This window comes from Pavona decussata, unplaced genomic scaffold, assembly GCF_977016875.1.
Source record: "Pavona decussata unplaced genomic scaffold, jaPavDecu1.1 SCAFFOLD_133, whole genome shotgun sequence".
NCBI lineage: Eukaryota > Metazoa > Cnidaria > Anthozoa > Scleractinia > Agariciidae > Pavona > Pavona decussata.
This window is the reverse complement of record NW_028145546.1, coordinates 495001-513884: the sequence shown is the minus strand read 5'-3', so window position 1 is coordinate 513884 and position 18884 is coordinate 495001. Positions and strand designations below refer to the sequence as shown.

At 38.6% G+C, this 18884-nt stretch overlaps 1 protein-coding gene, 1 non-coding gene and 1 pseudogene across 5 annotated transcripts in view; all 3 read right to left on the bottom strand.

The window, feature by feature from the left end:
• LOC146468019 (ATP-dependent chromatin remodeler CHD1-like) overlaps positions 1-7106 on the bottom strand; it is a 35192-nt gene extending 28086 nt beyond the window's left edge. The window contains exons 1-3 of one of the 3 annotated variants that reach the window (XM_085125055.1): positions 6994-7106; positions 6108-6306; positions 195-414 (exon numbers count right to left, since the gene is read on the bottom strand). In XM_085125055.1, the coding sequence (XP_084981181.1) occupies positions 195-414; positions 6108-6298 (411 nt within the window). In that variant the 5' untranslated portion in view covers positions 6299-6306; positions 6994-7106. Of the gene's footprint in view, positions 1-194; positions 415-5582; positions 5642-6107; positions 6397-6993 lie in introns of those variants that run through there. The other 2 variants (XM_085125056.1, XM_085125057.1) reach the window with 2 other exon arrangements.
• Positions 7107-14625: 7519 nt separating this feature from the next.
• Trnat-ggu (transfer RNA threonine (anticodon GGU)) lies at positions 14626-14698 on the bottom strand. Its single transcript has one exon. It is a non-coding gene; the product is annotated as a tRNA-Thr (tRNA).
• An 835-nt stretch (positions 14699-15533) lies between these two features.
• The window catches only part of LOC146468017 (uncharacterized), a 10507-nt pseudogene continuing 7156 nt past the window's right edge, over positions 15534-18884 (bottom strand). Inside the window, exons 4-7 of the transcript XR_014867611.1 lie at positions 17245-17478; positions 16669-16891; positions 16281-16327; positions 15534-15992 (exon numbers count right to left, since the gene is read on the bottom strand). The product of XR_014867611.1 is annotated as an uncharacterized LOC146468017 (transcript). The remainder of the gene's footprint in view (positions 15993-16280; positions 16328-16668; positions 16892-17244; positions 17479-18884) is intronic.

Genomic DNA, 18884 nt, shown 5'->3' with positions numbered 1-18884 from the left:
TGGATATATAAAGTCAACTCCCTTGATTGTAGACACCCTCAGGACCGCGAGTTAGTGTCTATAATAGCAAGAGTCTGTAATAGCAGGAATTTATTTCTGGGGATTTAGTTGCTGTCCGTATTATCGGGGTGTCTGCAAGGTGAGAGTTGACTGTATTATCATTATTATTATATGTACACTAGCACTACACATACCCTCTCATCAAACTTCTTCTTCTGTGTTGGCGTAGTGGGATTGTTGTTAAACGTGTGTTCGAGGTGTCCGGGAGGCGATGACATCTGCATGGCTGGGTAGTAATGCGACAAAGGAGGAGGCTGTTTCTGCTGCACCTGAGGCTGCTCATTTCCATCGTCATCGGACTCTGAATCAGACTGACTGCTCCCGGAGCCTTCAGATCCTGACTCACTGTCCTGTCTGTTAAAGGTCACATTTCAAAGAAAGAATATACCAAGAGTTAAGTATGAAGATGTTGGGTGTACTGTGCAGTAGCGTACACACCTCCCAAAAGTGGGGTTGGATTGGTGGAGGAGGGGGGGGGGGGATGGCATCTCAAAGATCAGAGGGGGGAGGGGGAGGGTTAGATGGGGCTCTCTCTGAGCAGGGACAGAGTCATAATTTCTATTGAAAGGTAGTTTGAAGCTAAAGCTAAATTCAGAGCTGTTTTGACAGGTTATACTGTTGCTATGGTAACCTATTAATTTAAAATATGACATTCACTTGTTTACCAATGTTTAGGTATGCGTTTGATAATTATTTTAATTTGTCAATAAAGAGCACGTTAGTATTGCCACCTTACATGGGCTTGCACACAATAGCATGAGCCTGTCCCCCATCAGCTCAACTGGTAATGTAACATTCAACTGGCCAGGTGCCAAGGGCAACTGGGACAGGGCTGAGCATACACTATATTTACGATGAACTGCTGGGTGCCTAACATTGCGCTATACCAGAAGAAATCCATGCCACCTCCCACAGGTTTTTACCCCCCTCTCCACCAACCACTTATAGCAATCTGGAAATTCCAATTTAGTGTCATATTTTTCTTTAAAATTTTGGCTTTTGAGAGTGCTACACGCAGACACCCGTCCTATCAGAATTTCATGAAGTGGGTATGGATATTTTGTGGAACCACACATTTGTTGCTATAGGGTTTCAAGGTGGAGATTGGACGATCGTGTACCCAGAGTCCTAAGGCTCGTCTGGAGAGACTCTGGGGAGCTGGAATTTTATTACCGCAGGATTTGTGCAGTAAAACAATGCAAGCCGTTATGGCGCAGACAATCAAAAAATTTAAATTGTTTCGAATATTTCCCCAGAGTCTCAGGAGCACCCAACGTTTCGGTAAATTATCTGTTCATGAGGTCCTTAATCCCCTACAATTTTCTGAGGGGAATTTTCAGCTCGCACTTTCGTGATATGGAAAATTTACCGGGTAAGGCATAAGCTAAGATTTTCGGAAAAGAAATAAGACCTAAGGTTTTTGGGAAATGGACAAAAATGCCGTAGTAATTTCGAAAAGACTCAAGTTCCCCTAGAATGACCGAACAAATAAAACTATTATAGTACAGCCTAAAATGAACCTACAGAGCTTTAAAGGCACTCCAGATAGCCTAAAATAGCGTTTCAAAGGATCTGAGAGAAAACTGTCGTTGGGTAACCCTGAGAGTCTCTCCTGGTAACCAACCGCTGGCCCAGCAAATAAAGTCTAAACAGTATTACATTTTATTATTTGGCAGCAAGATGAAGGTTCTGTAACTGATCTGTTGCATTGGTTGTTCTAGAGTGGTAACAATATCACGGAAATGATTCCAAATTCTAATTCTACCATTGACGTAGACTTACAGGACTTCACTGTGACGCAAAATCAGAGGAGGCAAGAAACATATTCATATGCATGAGGTAGAGTGAGGCAGGAATATGAAAAGAATAAAGAAAGATCAGACCGGGATACAAATATCTCAAGCACATTCTTGCTAGGAAAAGGGCCGGAATGTCATGATGATGATGATACACGAAAACTTTAGTCTTGCCAGTAAACTATTAACTAGTAATCTTAACCAATTTTTCTGACAAGTCCCTCAATACTAATGGTTTTTGAATGAATATGAATAAATGAAACATCATATATTGAACTGCAGATGAAAGATTAAAAAGAAGAAAGACCCTCACAGTTAGTACGCAACTTAAGCTTTTTTAAATCCAGCACACCAACCCCATTTGCAGATACCAGTAATAACTTAAGCTGTTGTGAAAAGAAAGTGTGGAAACAAATTTTTTTTCTAATGGTTTTTATCACTGAAAATTTTAATCCAGAGATTTAAGCAGTCAAGTTACCAGTAATAATTATTATACTTTTATTAAGAACTGAAGGAAGGGCGTTTTTTCAACATGTGATGTACCTTCAAGGGCCAAACATTTATTTTCTTTTTTTACTTAAGGATGAGGTTCATCTTTCTCCTTACCAGAAAACACTATAAAAATCAGATAAACATTTACGGAAATTAAATCCAATGGAAAGATTTCATTGCAGATGTATGGATCCAGAAAATTTCCACAAGTCTCCCATGGAAGGTAGTAGAAATTCCTAGAGGGAGAGAGGGTCTTAATTTGGAATTTCCAGCGGCTTCCATGGGGGAGAAGTATCCTTGTAGTCTGGAAAAACGCAACAAGAATTTGGCACATGTTCTGTTTACAAACATATACAGCCGTCAATGCCAAGGACCATAGGACGTCTTGTGCTGTACTCTCAAATATATTATTTTCAAGTTGAAAGAGGCATTGACTTAGAATGCAAGGGTGATAAGGGAATTGAACTGGTCCTAACAAGTTTGTTTGAAGAGGACCCATCTGGGGTAGAGGGGTTATCAAAGACATCTGCACCTATCTCGTGAACATTACAAAAAAATTTTATTGGCTTTAAAATTTGTGTTGACACAGAAAGATTCAGCTAGCAAGAGTCAGAATTGCTAGATAAACAAAAAAGTGAGGTTTGAATCTTAAGACTTATTGACATTTGTACTGCTGGATAGAGGGGTGGCTTTGCAATAAAGACACCATCTGTTGAGGTTAAGGAAGGAGGAAGGGAGTGGGGAGGGGTGCAGGCAGACACCACCATCTATTTTGTTTGTTTTCTGGGCACTGTTCGAGTTTAAAATAGTTTTGACCACTGCCCTTATTTTAGTTGAATTTGAAGGACTGGTACAGCAACGTTTAACCAGAAAACTATGTCAGAGAGTACAAAAATTTCCAAGCCTGTCATGCTTACTGAAATTCATGTACAGCCATTCTCATTTTAGAACATCAATCTCTTTACTGAAACTAAAAATCTGAAAAGTCCAACTCTAAAGGTTTTATTTAGAACCTTTGAAGATAACTTCCTTTGAGTTAAAGCTTTAGAGAGGAGCCAGAGAGATAGATAAAAAATGCTCACACCTGTTTGGACCCTTGAAAGGTACACTGTGTTCTTACTATTTGAAGAACATTTTTATTAGAAAGTTTTGATTGTGGAGAGTAAGGAATAATCTGGAAAAGTAGTTTAACCTTACAGAAACAGCCTTTGCTTGTACATGCAATTCCTGATTGTTTACACACGTAAACAGGATTTTGAGTTTTCATTTGGATTATTGTCTATCCATCAAGATGTTTTATGCATATTGGAAGGATGATACAGTCAAACCTGCATTAAATGGGTACCGTTCATTGCAAGGACAATCACCAGGGTCCCAAAATTTTGTTCCCATGTTTACTGTTAAGTTGTCATATTAGTAGACACACCTATTATGACTGAGAGAGAACACATGACTTCAATGGATATTGTTATAAATGTTATAAGGTTACCGTGTACCTTCGACCAGTTTAACAGATGTAGCACCTCTCGGTTATATCACACAGATCTCGCTTTCCAAAAGTTTTTTTTTTTTTTTTTTAATGAATTCCTGAGTTTTATTTCTGCTCAGTCAAAACTTGAAGGGCCAGATCATTGTGCTAGAGTTATAACTCATTGCAATTTTTATATTTTGGATTTTTTTTTCTCAAGGTCACAAGAGGATTCCAAAGGCTAAAAGATTGTGTTGGGTGTTCCTTAATTTAATTACAGAACATTTTAAAACTGCAAGAAAAACATGCGGAGTGAACACACAGAATGGTATTCAAGGAAATAATTTTTAGAATTATCGAATTCCCCAACACATTTTTTTTTCTAGCATCTGGCCAAATTTGACTGAAAACGGCCAAATCGTTTTTGAGTTTTAACTCTTAAAAATGTCACGTCCAAGTGAAAATTAAAGTTTGAAAAACCAGCACTTGAAAAAAATCCTCACCACACAAACAAGTTCTGCCCTGTAACACCTTTAAGGCAATTTCTCGGCAAATATTCTCTCCTTTCCAAAATTTGTGTTTGTTTGTTTGTTAGATCTTACTGGAAAGTTTATTCCTATAGTTAAAAAAGAAAACCCAAAAATTTTCTCTCTGAACAAACACAGTAACTTTGAGAATAAATAAACTTTGCAATTGAACACACACCTGTTGTTTGTTCCTTTGGTTTGCTGTTGTTCACATAAAATCAGAAACATTTTGTTTTTGGAACAAAACTCGTACTCAGGCTCTAATGCATAATAATACTAGTAGTAGCAATAATAATAATAATAATAATAATAATAATAATAATAATAATAATAATAACTCAGCAGTTTTCTTTTTTATAGTTCCTTAAGATCGCGTAGGTTACGCTGCGCGCACTATGTGGTTCTATTTTAGCATCCATACGCTTATTAACTGCACAAAATAATAATAATTTTGAGGTCCCCAAATGAATTATAATTCATAAAATTGTAACACCATCACCAATCAAAATATTTGATAGTATCAAAATAATCAATCTTGTTAGCCTATTCCCAAATGCTTAGCACTGCACTGAAGTGTATATCTCCCCAGTGATCCTTAGTTTGAAAAGTGCCTTCAGCCAAAAAGGAAGAAAAATCCTTTTACTTTTGCCTTTCCATTAATATGCTTGCAGGCGATATATTTTTTTTAATTCTGCCAACCAGAATAAAAATATTCAATTTTCATCAGACCATTTTGATGTCAAAAAATGACCTGGAGCAAGGAAACAAAACATGACAGCAAAATGTCGAATTGTAAAGAAAAAAATCGTAGTTCCTTCTTTGATAATTTGATTATCAGCAGATATGGAGGTCAAAATTTCCACACGTTTCACCACGCTCATGATTTACATTGTAAGGTGGCATAAAAACTCCAATAAATAATATGTAATATGTAGAAAAGGTAGCTCGGAATGTTTTCAGTGAGATATACGAGAGTAAAATAAAGAATCAACTTCCCTCTTCCTTGTAAAAAAAAAACCCCAGGGAATCACCCACAAAGAACGAATATCGGGCGAACAACACAACAGTGAAACATGTCGATTTCACATCTATAGATTTCTTGTCGAAATCAACAGCTGCTGCCTATGGCAAGAATAAGCTTATGTGAATTCATGTGATGTAAAAAAAATATATATTATGATGACCGAGTTCAGATTTGTACAGATGATTTTAGAGAAGCTCGCGCTAGCCCATTGTTACCTTTGCTTGACTTCCTGATTCAGGGGAGACATCGAACAGAACCAGGCGAAAATCAACACTACAGTTTAAAAAATACAAGCCGATGCAAATAGGGCGCTGTCTCGAACACGTATTTCAAGCGAAAAATTCACGAAAGCTCTTAATGTTTCGGTTCTTTAAGACTATGGCGCTAAAAGAATGGGAAAAGCGGTTGATTGGATGTGTAAGGGAAGCAAAATGTTTCAGCATGAAGAAAGTACTGAAAATAGCGTCAACACACAATACAACGCGACACGTAAACACTTCGAAAACGAGAAGAAATAAAAGGATCGTGCCCTCTCGGTACGAACAGGATTAAGATCAATGCTTCCTGATTGATTCTTTCGCATCTGTTTACTTGACTTTTCCTCCTAGCCAACCCATACAAAGCAGTACAGTTACAGAACCTTCCCTCGTAAAATCCAAGCGACATTGCATGTTTCTTTCACGAAGACAAAGAAAATATGGCGGACATGTAATATGGGGTAATTTGCAAGAGGAATTTACCTCGCTACGTGTTGTTGCTCCGGGAAGGAAAAGCCCGTGGATCCATGAAGGCTTCCGATGTGGCCAAGGGAAATGGCTGATGGTCGAAAATGGTGGGAAAAATGCTCTCCAAACATAACAGGATCCCTTCCTTCGTCTACACTTGAAAGGATATCGACTTCTTCGTCGCTATCTGATTCATTATCCGCCATTTAGGTTGCTGTGAAATACGCGAAGCATTCTTGTCCAATAAACTCGACTCAACACACACTGGTTGCTCGAAGGCAGTACCCATATTTCGAAAGGGGTGCTAAAATGGGGAACAAGTCTAAATGGAGGAGAAAGGCTTTGAAAATTGCTCAAAGGAAAAACTGGGCGTATTTGGAATCAAAGAGACGAGAAAGACGTCTATGTCTACAACACGTGTTTCATCATCAAAGAAAAAACGATCGAAGGAGGCCAAAACCGTTCAAAAGGGTGGGTAAAGGAGTCAGGGAATACCCGTACAACGCCTTGATCGTCGAAGAAGCGAAAATTCACCGTTTTCAATCTTCCGGGAAGAAAGCTAAAACTTGAAACGACAGCAGATGTTTCTATCGCCATCCCGCGTGATCCTCGAACAATAGAAACGACTAAACGACATCAACGAGCTAAAAATCGAATTTACCCCCAAAAAGGTCGACAAAAAAGCATAGAAGGAGAAGGAAAAGATGGCTACCGAGTCCCAGAAACAAAAGGCTGTCGAAGAAGTTCGAAACAAAATAGGGCGAATCCACGCGACATAAGGCCCTCTGTACGCCACCAAGGCTCGACTTAAACAACACAGAAACTTGATAAAGTAAACCATTTATGTAAAAACGTGATCAACAGCACAAAAATAACAATTTATCAAGAGCAAAACCCTTACTTTGTTCCCTCTCTGACTCCATCTTTGTAAACGCGCCGCTCCCTGATCGCTCCTCGTCTTTGTCTAGTGACGCAATGCACTCTGGGCTGCCATTCAAACTGCGCATGTCTTTGCGTCATCGCTTGCTTTCTAGCCAATCACGTGCATTGTTTTTCCTGTTGTTCCCCTCCCTTTTCTTCCTGTCCCGATCTTTTCATTCTTTCTTTTCCATCTAGGGAAATAAGTGAACAAAGAAATTTTCCGCTTTTACAAGACCAACGCAACGCAGGACCAACGCAGGACAAGCACACCAAAACGGCTCAAAAACAAAAGTACAAGGCTAATACAGCGGGCACAAGGCAGGCCAATATTTTGACCAATATTTCCTCATTCTTACTTTTGACCCTGTGGAAGATCTGTGCAAGACTTGTCGAAATATTTGCCTGCAACAAATTTCCCCTGTTTTCTAAAGTTGTACTGGCCTTATATTTTTTTTTAAATTTGTGTTCTTTCACTTTGTGTGACGTCCAGTGCGTGTATCTGATTCCTTTTTCACAAAATAATAATAATATTTCAGCCGGAAAGCTCCCTCACCTACAGGTGATACACAAAGAGGTCCGTCCGATAAGAAAAAGTTCCACGTCCGGCTTATTCCACAATGTCGCGTGATCCAAAATTCAAGTGGCTCAAAACCATCCCATTAGTGGATGGAACGTGTTATTTCTGTGGGGAAGATAGGTTCTTTTTTCGTGGCCAAAAGCGAGAATTTTTTGAGTGCAAGTTGTTTTCGTTGCTTTGATATGCTATTCACGATGTTTCCTTTTGCAAAACAAAGACTGCGTAGGATATTTTGCATTTGGTATTTGCCCAATCCCACCTACCCCCCGGCCCCCCTTCCAAAATAATAATAATAATAATAATAATAATACAATGGTGGAACTGCCGCAGCGGCTTCTGACACCGGTGTCCAGGCTATGGACATAACCTCGTCCGCAGGATGCCAAAGAACTACCCTACAGGCTAAATAAAATTGTCCTTAGTTTGCCTTAGTGTTAGCGACAGCCTGAAATCGCGTTCGCGTTCGCAGGCTACCGTAGTGTCAGACCAGTGGTGTCAGACCTGTAACCAGTTTGGTTTATTTACACGCCAAAGTGGCGTTTAACACGTGCGTCTCCACTACAAGAAACCCAGCGATGAAAAGTGTTCACAACACGATATTTGTGCGTCGTGTGATCCTCTACATTTCAAAGACCATCGCGATCTTCAAATTGACGCATTTGATTTACAGACTGGCCGGTCTGGCCAAGCAGCCTGGCCCCAGTTGTTCAAAGGCCGGATAACTTTATCCGCTCAGGCTGGATATCGCACTATTCGGGGTCTAAAATATACTTTACGTTAAACGTTGTCCAAGGTTTTCGTTCACTCCTAAACTAGACTGTGGTTAGAGTGTGCATATTCGCTTGTACACGATGAAATACTGAAATCTTTGCACAGATTGAAACTGTCGGATAGTGACTTACGATGAAATACTGAAATCTTTGCACAGATTGAAACTGTCGGATAGTGACTTATCCATTGGACAAAGTTATCCGGCCTTTGAACAACTGGGGCCTGGCGAATAAAAAGCACCTACGTCACCATGCACAAAGACCACCGTATGACCGAGCCTCATGTAAACACGCGCGGCTGCCATTCATTGCGTTTTGCTGGCGTAGCACGCGCAGAACTGTGAACCGTTACAAAGCAGTGATTCAGTTGGCTTTTCAAAATAACCGATGGAGGCCGAAGTTGTTTGGCCGAAACGTCTTTGATGCTTCATTAACGTTGTTTTTAACGTTAACAATAGTCAGTGCCAAACACCGTATGAATCATGATTGACAAATCACTTGCGCGCGCCTCCCGGTTAGAAAGCAGCGCGCGCTTTTGCATCTTCATCTAATTGTAACGTCAGTCTACAGCGGTAAACACACTGATCCAGAGGATCATTAGAGCGAACGAATGAACGAATGAACGAATGAATGAATGAATGAATGAATGAATGAATGAATGAATGAATGAAAGAATGAATGAATGAATGAATGAATGAATGAATGAATGAATGAATGAATGAATGAATGAATGAATGAATGAATGAATGAATGAATGAATGAATGAATGAATGAATGAATGAATGAACTGAGTCTTTATTCAAATATTCCAAAACACTAAACAACCCTGTATTCCCCATAAAAGTTTAAATTTGTACATGTTATTTTTTATCTTTGTTATTTCACGTGCTAGTCTGCATGTAAGGCACGTGCAAGGCCGTTGTTTTGCTAATTAAAGACGATGTTGCACGAGGCAACTTTCAACGACGATTTTTTAACTCAACATTTGCGGCAATGCGTTGCGTGGTTTTGAAGAAAAAAACTTGCAATGTCATGGTTGCAGCAACACAATTACTTCGTTAAAAGTTGTCCACTCGCTCTCACACGATAACAACTTTTAAGGCAACCGTTAAAAAATCGTCCGGCGTGGCTTGAAGCTGAACTTTAATTTACCGGATAACCAGTTAAGATTTTTAACCAGTCATTTTACTATCGCTAAAAGACAAATTGGGTTGCAATTGATGTACGAAACAAATTCGATCTGTTTACGATTGAGAAGTACTTAGTCTCTGTTTTACCCGTACTGAGGCATATGTTAAGCCTGGTTTACACGCACGACGCAAGCATAAGCAGAAGCACAAGAAACGTACGTGTAAACCGGTACGATGCAAGCATAAGCGCCTTATGCTTGCGTCGTTCCGGTTTACACGTACGACGCAACGACGCAAGCATAAACCGGCAAGCACAAGAGAATGGAACGATTTCCATTCTCTTGTGCTTGTGCTTCCGTCGTTGCGTCGTACGTGTAAACCAGGACGACGCAAACATAAGCACAAGCGCAAGGAAAGGAAACTGAAAAACAGTGACAAGTTGTCAGCGTACATTCTAGTCCGCCATGTTGTAATCAAATCTCGCGCCAAAAGGCAATCCGGCCGCGCGATTGTGTCACATTTTTATGCTTCTGCGCTTGCGTTTGTCACCTTATGCTTATGCTTATGCTTATGCTTATGATTATCGCACGTGTAAACGTCCTTGTGCCTATGCTTGTGCTTATGCTTATGCTTATGCTTATGCTTTTGCTTATGCTTATGCTTATGCTTATGCTTATGCTTATGCTTATGCTTGCGTTGTAAGTGTAAACCAGGCTTTATAGCAGCTTGATTCAGTCTCTGTAAGCTGGCTACAGAAAGATTGTTTTGAACATTGCGGGGCATTCTTGTTTTTGTTTTAGCCGAACATCAAAAGCGTTTTCTTAATCATTTGCCAAGCCACTTGTTTTAGTGATTATTTAAAAAAGCCAGTTGTGCTTTTTTTTTCATAATTTGAACGTGACTAGCTGTAGAGACCGTAGAGTTCAAAGGCATCTTCAAGTTTGTAATGGAGCTTGTATTAGCCGTGTGCGGCAGGATCTGTGGCTGCTTTAAATGGCACACGCCAGGATATACTTGAGCAAATTTGTCTTTTTAATTGCAGCTGAATAACTTCCTCTGGTCGTAGAAGAAACGGAATATCAATACCTTTAACTGTCAGTCAGACTGTTTCGGCAGTATTGCGGCTGCTTTGTACGTAGAAAACCTTTCTACAGTCACTTACAGTCAGGAAGTTCACCTTCCCTTTACGCGACAATGTGGTTAATAGGATCTCTTTTTCCCGTTTTCGCTAATAGGATCTCTGGCTTAGTCAGCTTTGCTGAAAAAGTTTGAAGCCTTAAGGTCTCCGTTTTTTATTATAATATTGAACTGTTGAAAGCTTATAATCAGGAAAATGCTGACGACCAGGTTATATTCCAGCAAACAGCTGGCTCGGTTTGAAGTGGAATCGAGGACGCCCTATATGTTAGCCGACAACTCGACGGAACATTTGAAACGAGATTAGCAAAATGTGAGTCACTTATATCCAGCTTAGATAAAGGCAAGAGAGGATGTGATATTAGGCTGAGCGATAAACGTTTCATGATAAACAATTTTTCTGATAAGTCGGATGTTTTAAATATTCTTGCCCCAAAATTCCATTTAGAAAAGTAATTCCTGTTGTGCGGGCTATTCTTTTCGAAACATAATTGAAGCTAAATTAATGCAATGTTGGGAAGTAAGTCAGAGTACAGATCCATTAGGCAAAACATCGTCTGTAGGGTTGTAGTTTCTCTGCGAGCGAGAAACACCGCGCGGGTAAAATGGGAACTTCAGTGGCATGGAAAAAATTCAGTTAATTCCCTGAAGCAGGACTAAAGCTCTTCCCTGTTGTTAATACATCGGCCTACTAACTGACACTGGCAACGATGGCAACTCAGACTACCTGTGTTGGTCTCAGTCCAAACATGCTTTCAACTATTCTAATAGAATAATCCATCGAACCCTTTGGTCCCCCGACAGGAAGTGTGGTTAGCCGTCTGTATCTCGATCAGAAAAGGATCTTCTCGTCTTCGACAGCGCTACTTCTTTAAAGCGGAATAAACTGCAAAGGACCGCAAACGAAAATGCTGCAAGTATACGCAGGATCAGCCAAAAATAGTAGCATGGTAACATAGTAGCTCAAAGAACTGCAAGGCTGATCTGACTACGTAGTCGTGTTAAGTTTTCTCAGAAGCTTATAACCCCGAAGCGTCTAAATTCCGCTATAATGTTTTGAAACAAGCTGGGGTTTATTAGTCGACCAATCAGGAGCACGAATGTATTTTTTGCCCAAATATGGAAGGATTCATAACAAACAAAATGGCGGCCGCTCGCAAAGAGACCGTCAAAAAACTATCGAGAGCGAAGATAAATTCGATCAGTCTAGCCGGGAAAACGCTTTCGGAAGAGGTTGTGGTGGAAAGGATCTTCAGAGAAGCTAGAGCGAACTTTGGGTTTTTTTTTAATTCGAGCACGCCAGCCGATGTGGATGTGCTGGAGGCAAGTGGACCGTTTCGTGGGTTAGTGAAGCGTTGCAATGACCATTTCTTTGATTTATTTTCCGAAAGAGTTAAGGGTTCGTTTGACAAGCATGCGTTAATACAGGTGAGATGGTACGAGTTAGTTAGGCAGGTGCTAGCTAGCGGAGATATGGAGGAAATAGTGAAGGCAGTTCCATCCCGGGGTAAGGAGATAGTGTCGTGTATTTTGGAGAGTGTTGCGAGCGCTGGTTTTAAGTTTGTTAGGGAGAGTCAGGAAGCTAGTTCAACAGTTATGGTTGCTAGAGAGAGTGTTGATTTTTCTGAGGACGATGTTTCGCTTTTAAAGCTAGGTTCTGCGGCGGCGTTGAAACTGAAAAAACGTTTACGACAAATTGCCCAACCACTTTCAAGGTCTAAGCAGAGCCTTAAGAACATGATATTGAAGGAGATAGACGCTATTGAGAAAATGGAGGATCACGAAAAGACAAACCTCCCAAGTTTTCTGCATAATCTCGATGAAGGAAACCTACTTGTTTTGAAGGTGGAACTGATTTGTTTTCTGCGAAAGTTTACGCAAGTGTTCGGAAGAGTCGTGAATCAAAATGGGTATCACTCATTTGGTAGAAGACTGTTCAAGATTAGTTTAGAACTATTAAAGCAAACTATCACCCCTAGGCCTCTTAACGAATGCTTGAGATATCAATAGCATTACTTTTATTTCTTTTTTTCATTTAACCATTCACTCTACTGCATTTACCTTTGCGTATCCACGAATTGGAAATCAATTTGTACCTGAATAGGTTAGCACAGAGGCATATGCTTCTTCTCATCAAACACGGTTACACTGTATATGGTTGCCTTTTCAAAGGAATAAGAACCTTACCTTTAGACAGCTGCAGTAAAAAGATCTCTCCTCTGTGACACACTAACACATTTGCATGTGCATTACACAAATAGATGTTTGCGTGATCTTGGTTCGTTCAACATGCCTTGTGAGTTAAAGGGTCACTAATGCTTCCTGATTTTTTAACTAATAATTAAATTGGCTGTTACAGGTTGCCGAACAACAAGTGTTGAGTGACGGTGGCATTAATAGGAAATTTAATGAAGCACTGATATCCATTGGCATAAAAATTTCCCCAGGCATAAAAGCAGATCTCTATAATAGACTATTGCGCAAAATCTTCAACATCAGGTGCAATGAATTTGTCAGAGCGCAGAAATGTCTGGAGGAGCATCATGAGAGGCAAACACAGGACAGACAAGTTATGTTAAGGAATAAGCTGAAGGTTGCCAACTAATCATCAGATGCATTTAAAACAATTTTCCATGTTTTCCTAGCCTCATCCAAACACAAAGGGGGTTAGGAGAATTTGAGACAGATATGCAAACCTGCATCTCTGGTTTGCATATCTGTCTCAAATTCACCCACCCCTCCTCATGTTTAGATGAAGCTATGTTAACAAGGGAAAGTCCTATTGCTTTTGTAAAACATAAATCCCAAAAGTAATTCAGCAAATGAAGACAAGGCTGGCAAAGCAGTGTGGCCCTTCTTTCTTTTGCCATGTTTCCTCACGCTCAGGGGGGAAGAGATAGCCAACCTCCCCCCCCCCCCCCAAAAAAAAAAGTCATCAAAATTACTTTAAGAGTCTAGCAAGAGCTTTGAAGTGTTTCCAAATTGTGCCAGGAAACACAATGATAGTGCCGTCACAACCATGTTTACATACTCGCATCTAAACACCAGTCAAAAAATGAGAACACAAAATTCATACTATCATAAGGTTATTATTTTTATAAAGAAGAATATTGTCTTTTTCCCATGAAAATATTTTCTATATTGCAAAATAAGAGAAAGAACTGTCTGGGTTTACATTTTGTGCAGTTTGAACAAACTTTACTCATCATGGCTTATCCATAACAACTAACGTCTGCCATATCTGTCAGTATGTGAGTATGAAATATCCAGCTGTAATTTATTTATGAGAGGGGGAGTTCTAAACCTCTAGAGAATTGTTATCGAACAGCTTAGGAATAACCCTAACAGAAAACCCCTGAACATTACATTAGTGAAGTTATTAGTGTAGTGGTAGACAGAGTAGTGTGATAGACAGAGCACTTTATTTGAGTATGTAATGATGGTGAGAGTTAACCATTGTGGTTGTGTATTCATGAACTGCAACATACTTTTCAGAAAAATAAATATTTGATTATCTCAATGCTGTTGACAATCTTCATTCATTTTCAAATCATCAAATCATTTTAAATCTTCAATTTAAATTATGGTTATTTTTTTACAATGTATATAATTTCTAGCAAGAAGCTAGCCTCCCATGCAGACGTCCTTAGGGGTTAGTCACGCGTTTCCTTCCCCCTAAGGACGTCTGCGTGGGAGGCTAGCAGGAAGCATGTGGGATAATAAAATACCTTTTACTGCTTTAATTAAAAGATATTTCGTGCTCAAGTTCATATAACTGCGTGTTTGTACCTGTTACCTCAGAACATACAGAACATTTTTACAAATAATTTGCTTGGATTTACATAACTTTTTGCATGTAGTCAACAAATATGAATTGATGTAAAGTATATGAAATAATTCATATATGAACTGCGGATATAGATGAAAGTGAGAAGTGATCATCGCAGTGAATTTTCCAATTTATGCAATTGGAAATTGGAAGCCTGAAAAAAAAATTCAGGCTTCAACGGGATTCGAACCCGTGACCTCCGCGTTACCGGTGCGATGCTCTACCAACTGAGCTATGAAGCCACACATTGGGAGCAAGGTCAATTGTAGGTTCCCATTTTCCCGTGAGAGGAGTGAAACGATGTAAAGTATATGAAATGATTCATATATGAACTGCGGATATAGATGAAAGTGAGAAGTGATCATCGCAGTGAATTTTCCAATTTATGCAATTGGAAATTGGAAGCCTGAAAAAAAAATTCAGGCTTCAACGGAATTCGAACCCGTGACCTCCGCGTTACCGGTGCGATGCTCTACCAACTGAGCTATGAAGCCACACATTGGGAGCAAGGTCAATTGTAGGTTCCCATTTTCCCGTGAGAGGAGTGAAACGATGTAAAGTATATGAAATAATTCATATATGAACTGCGGATATAGATGAAAGTGAGAAGTGATCATCGCAGTGAATTTTCCAATTTATGCAATTGGAAATTGGAAGCCTGAAAAAAAATTCAGGCTTCCAATTTCCAATTGCATAAATTGGAAAATTCACTGCGATGATCACTTCTCACTTTCAAATATGAATTGCACAACATTGCTGACTTTTTCTATATATTGATATAAAAGATGCAAGTAGCTTTTGTTTCTGTACTTGAAATTAAAATCAGAATCTCACTTCCTTTTTAAAAAGGCCATTTCTGAGTTACTTGAGCCTCTTTGTCGAAGTGAGGCCAGATACATAATCTTTCTCATTGAAATTAGTTTTAAAGACATGTGAATGAAGACTTCTTTTCATAGGAAAGACTGCACCTAGCCTCGGTTTCATTTATAGAGGCCCAAAGCAATTCAGGAAATGGCCTATAATTATATAATCATTATTGCCCCCCCCCCCCCCCCCCAAAAAAAAAAAACCCTAGTTTCATAATTTCTGATATATATTTGTCTTCAATGTGAGCAAATGCACATCATAACAAAAGCCATTTGGTCTACATTTGACCAAATTGACCTTGATATAGCTTTATAGATAATATTTGTAATCACCCAGTGTTCACACAATTGTATGAAAGATAAATTTCTCTAAACGTGAACATTATTTTCTTTTTAGAGAAATTTCTTTTACATATAATGGTGTCTTTCTGTAGACAAACTTTCCCCTCCACCCATGAATGCGTCGTTTTAACTTCAGTGTTGTAAGCGCTGCTGAGTAATTGACACTGGACAACTGGCCATTCATATTGAATTTCAGCTGACTGAATATAGTTTCAAGTGCACTCCCATTTAAGCGGAGAGGCCATATGTAGTAGCCTGGGAAGATACTGACGAAGTGTTTGCAGAACTCAGTGAAGCCATAATACATAAGTCTTGTCAAATCCCACGTCTGTAGGGAACAATAAAAAGGTTTTGTATTAGCTTCTAATTCTGGGGAAAAAAAAAAGAGAGGGAAACAACTTGACATGGAATTATTTTCATTAAAAATTAATGTCTTTTGAATTATGAAAGTCTTCCACATGTAGCTTGATTACCTAGCAAGCTTATTACTAACAAGTTGTTGATATTTGGATTTTTAATTGTTATTAAACTTGCCTCTACCAATAAAAAAACAGCTTCACTGTCATAATGATACGTACTGAATATTGAATAATTTGATACAAAAAAAGTTACTTACCTGCCATGCAAGAAACCCTTTTTGGTTGGAAGCAGTCAAGTTTGGCTCTGTAAATTGACAAGAGATTTGAATCAAAACAAGCGTGAAATACATACATTGCACACATGTAGCTGCTTGGTTGTATTGATATTTGTCTTGTAACAATCACTTATGTGTATACTACCAATATTTATGGTATTCCTTTTTGAACATTGTCAAATAGAAACTATAAAGACTATAGAGGTCTTTGAGTGTACAATAGATTCATAACAGAAATTCTGTCAATGAAGGAATTGTCATAATGGTTATACAATTGCGAATAGATTGAAAACAGGAAATCTGTCAATGAGAGAACTGTCACAAATTATGGACATTTAATTTTTTTTTCATTTAAACAATGGAAGTCTACCTTGCTCCCAGGCATAGTCAGCCCAGCCAACAAAGAAGTTATAACCATTAGACATGTTTTGCAAAACACTGGAATGCTCATTTGTGATCTTTTCATGACTCAATATACCCCTTTCGAATAACTGGCGGTAAGCATCTAGGTATTCAATGGTCTTTCCAACATTTTCAGCATCTGGTGGATTACTTTCCTTGTATTCAGAGAGTTCAGCAATAACTCCATTTTGCTGCAATTTAAAGAAATTGTAAATTTTTCAAAATAATATTATTACAATACTGTCTTCTTTCTTTTTTATTATTAATTGTAGTTGTCAGTTACTATCATTTGAAACAGCTTAGGCAGGTGCCAATTTAAGATGGTATGTTGTATGCAAAGGGTTAATGACTTCATACATTGATATTCAATTACATTATAAAATAATGAAGTGCATAACTTTGTCTAACATGAATTCCTTTTTATGTACTAATGAAATTCTTGCATCCATGCATAACAAAATTATATGCATGGTTTCCACAAGTTGTGCTCATTGACAAATGTATGACTGCCATTTCTATCTAACTTTCTAATTCAAGTATGAACCTGCATGATTTTTGCTGGTTTGACATTGAGCCTTGTCCAACAGTCTCTGTAGACGTGTCTGTAACATAGCTGTGGCACCCGTCGCATTCTACCATTCTTTGCTCTAGCCATCTCTCTCCTCCACAGATCTTTAATGACTTGCCATCCAAACTTCACTCCATATAAATTGAAATCCTTTCTTCGGCTACCATTTGCTTGACGAGAGGAGTGAAGTGCAGCAATCAAGCTTTTCAACTAAACAGAAAAATTTATTTCAAACAGAGGTAAAGATAATGAGATTTATTAACATAAAACAAAATCAGATGATACCGAAGCAAGCAATAATTTGTCTACTGATCAGCTCATCATATAAGAGTTCTGAGTCCTGGTTGGGTTAGCTAGTGGAGGTATTAAAGTGCTATTATTATGCTGTCTCCATATTTACTGCATGCACTTTCCATCACTCAGACCAAGAGTAATAAGCGACATCTTAAACTTTCAACGTGTAAAACTGAATTCATGGAAAACAAAATGCTCAAGGCAAAGCACTGGAAACTTCAAATATAATTTTTTTAAGTAAAATTTCACATTTTTGAATTAATTGCTTAGCAATATTGAGGTATATGGTGAACATTAGTATGAAATAAATACAGTGCAACGAACTCAACCGAGGCCACCCAACATTGATAAGCCAATCACAGGTCACGTTCACAACAAAGGAGTCTGGCTTTGGTAGTTTGTAAACCAATCAAAAACAAGAATATTTCTTTAAATTTCAAAGTGTCGGTTTTTTCGGTGACCCCGGTTCCCTGGTGAAAAACCTCACAGGATCTTCAAGGATCTTTAAAGATCTTCAAAGACCTGCCAAAGATCTTTAAAGATAAAGATCCTCAAAGGATCCTTATAGGATCTTTGAAGATCCTCCAAAGATCTTCAAAGATCCTGCATATGCAAGATCTTGTTATACTATCTGCAAAGATCCTCAAGGAATTGGTAAGGATCTTGCAAGGATCTTTGTAAGATCCTTGCAAAGATTCCTGCAAAGATCTTTGCAAGGATCCTTCAAGATCCTCAAAGATTTGATGAGGATCTTTGAAGAATCTTACAAAGATCCTTTTAAAGATCTTGCAAAGATCTTTGCAAGGATCCTTCAGGATCCTCAAGGATTTAATGAGGATCTTTGAAGAATCTTACAAAGATCCTTTTAAAGATCTTGCAAAGATCTTTGCCAGGATCCTCAAGGATTTAATGAGGATCTTTAAAGAATCTTAGAAAGATCCTTTTAAAGATCTTGCAAAGATCTTTGCCAGGATCCTCAAGGATTTAATGAGGATCTTTAAAGAATCTTAGAAAGATCCTTTTGAAGATCCTGCAAAGATCTTTGCCAGGATCCTCAAGGATTTAATGAGGATCTTTGAAGAATCTTTAAAAGATCCTTTCAAAGATCTTGCAAGAGATCTTTGCCAAAATCTTCAACAATTTAATAAGGATCCTTCGAAGATCTTGCAAAGATCTTTGTCAGGATCCTTAGGGCTCCTAAAGGATTTTTAAATTAAGCTGAATTATCTTTGACGGATCTTAAAAGGATCCTTGATAGTAAGGATCTTGCAAAGACCTTTGCCAGGATCCTTCATGAACTTCAAGGATTTAATGAGGATGTT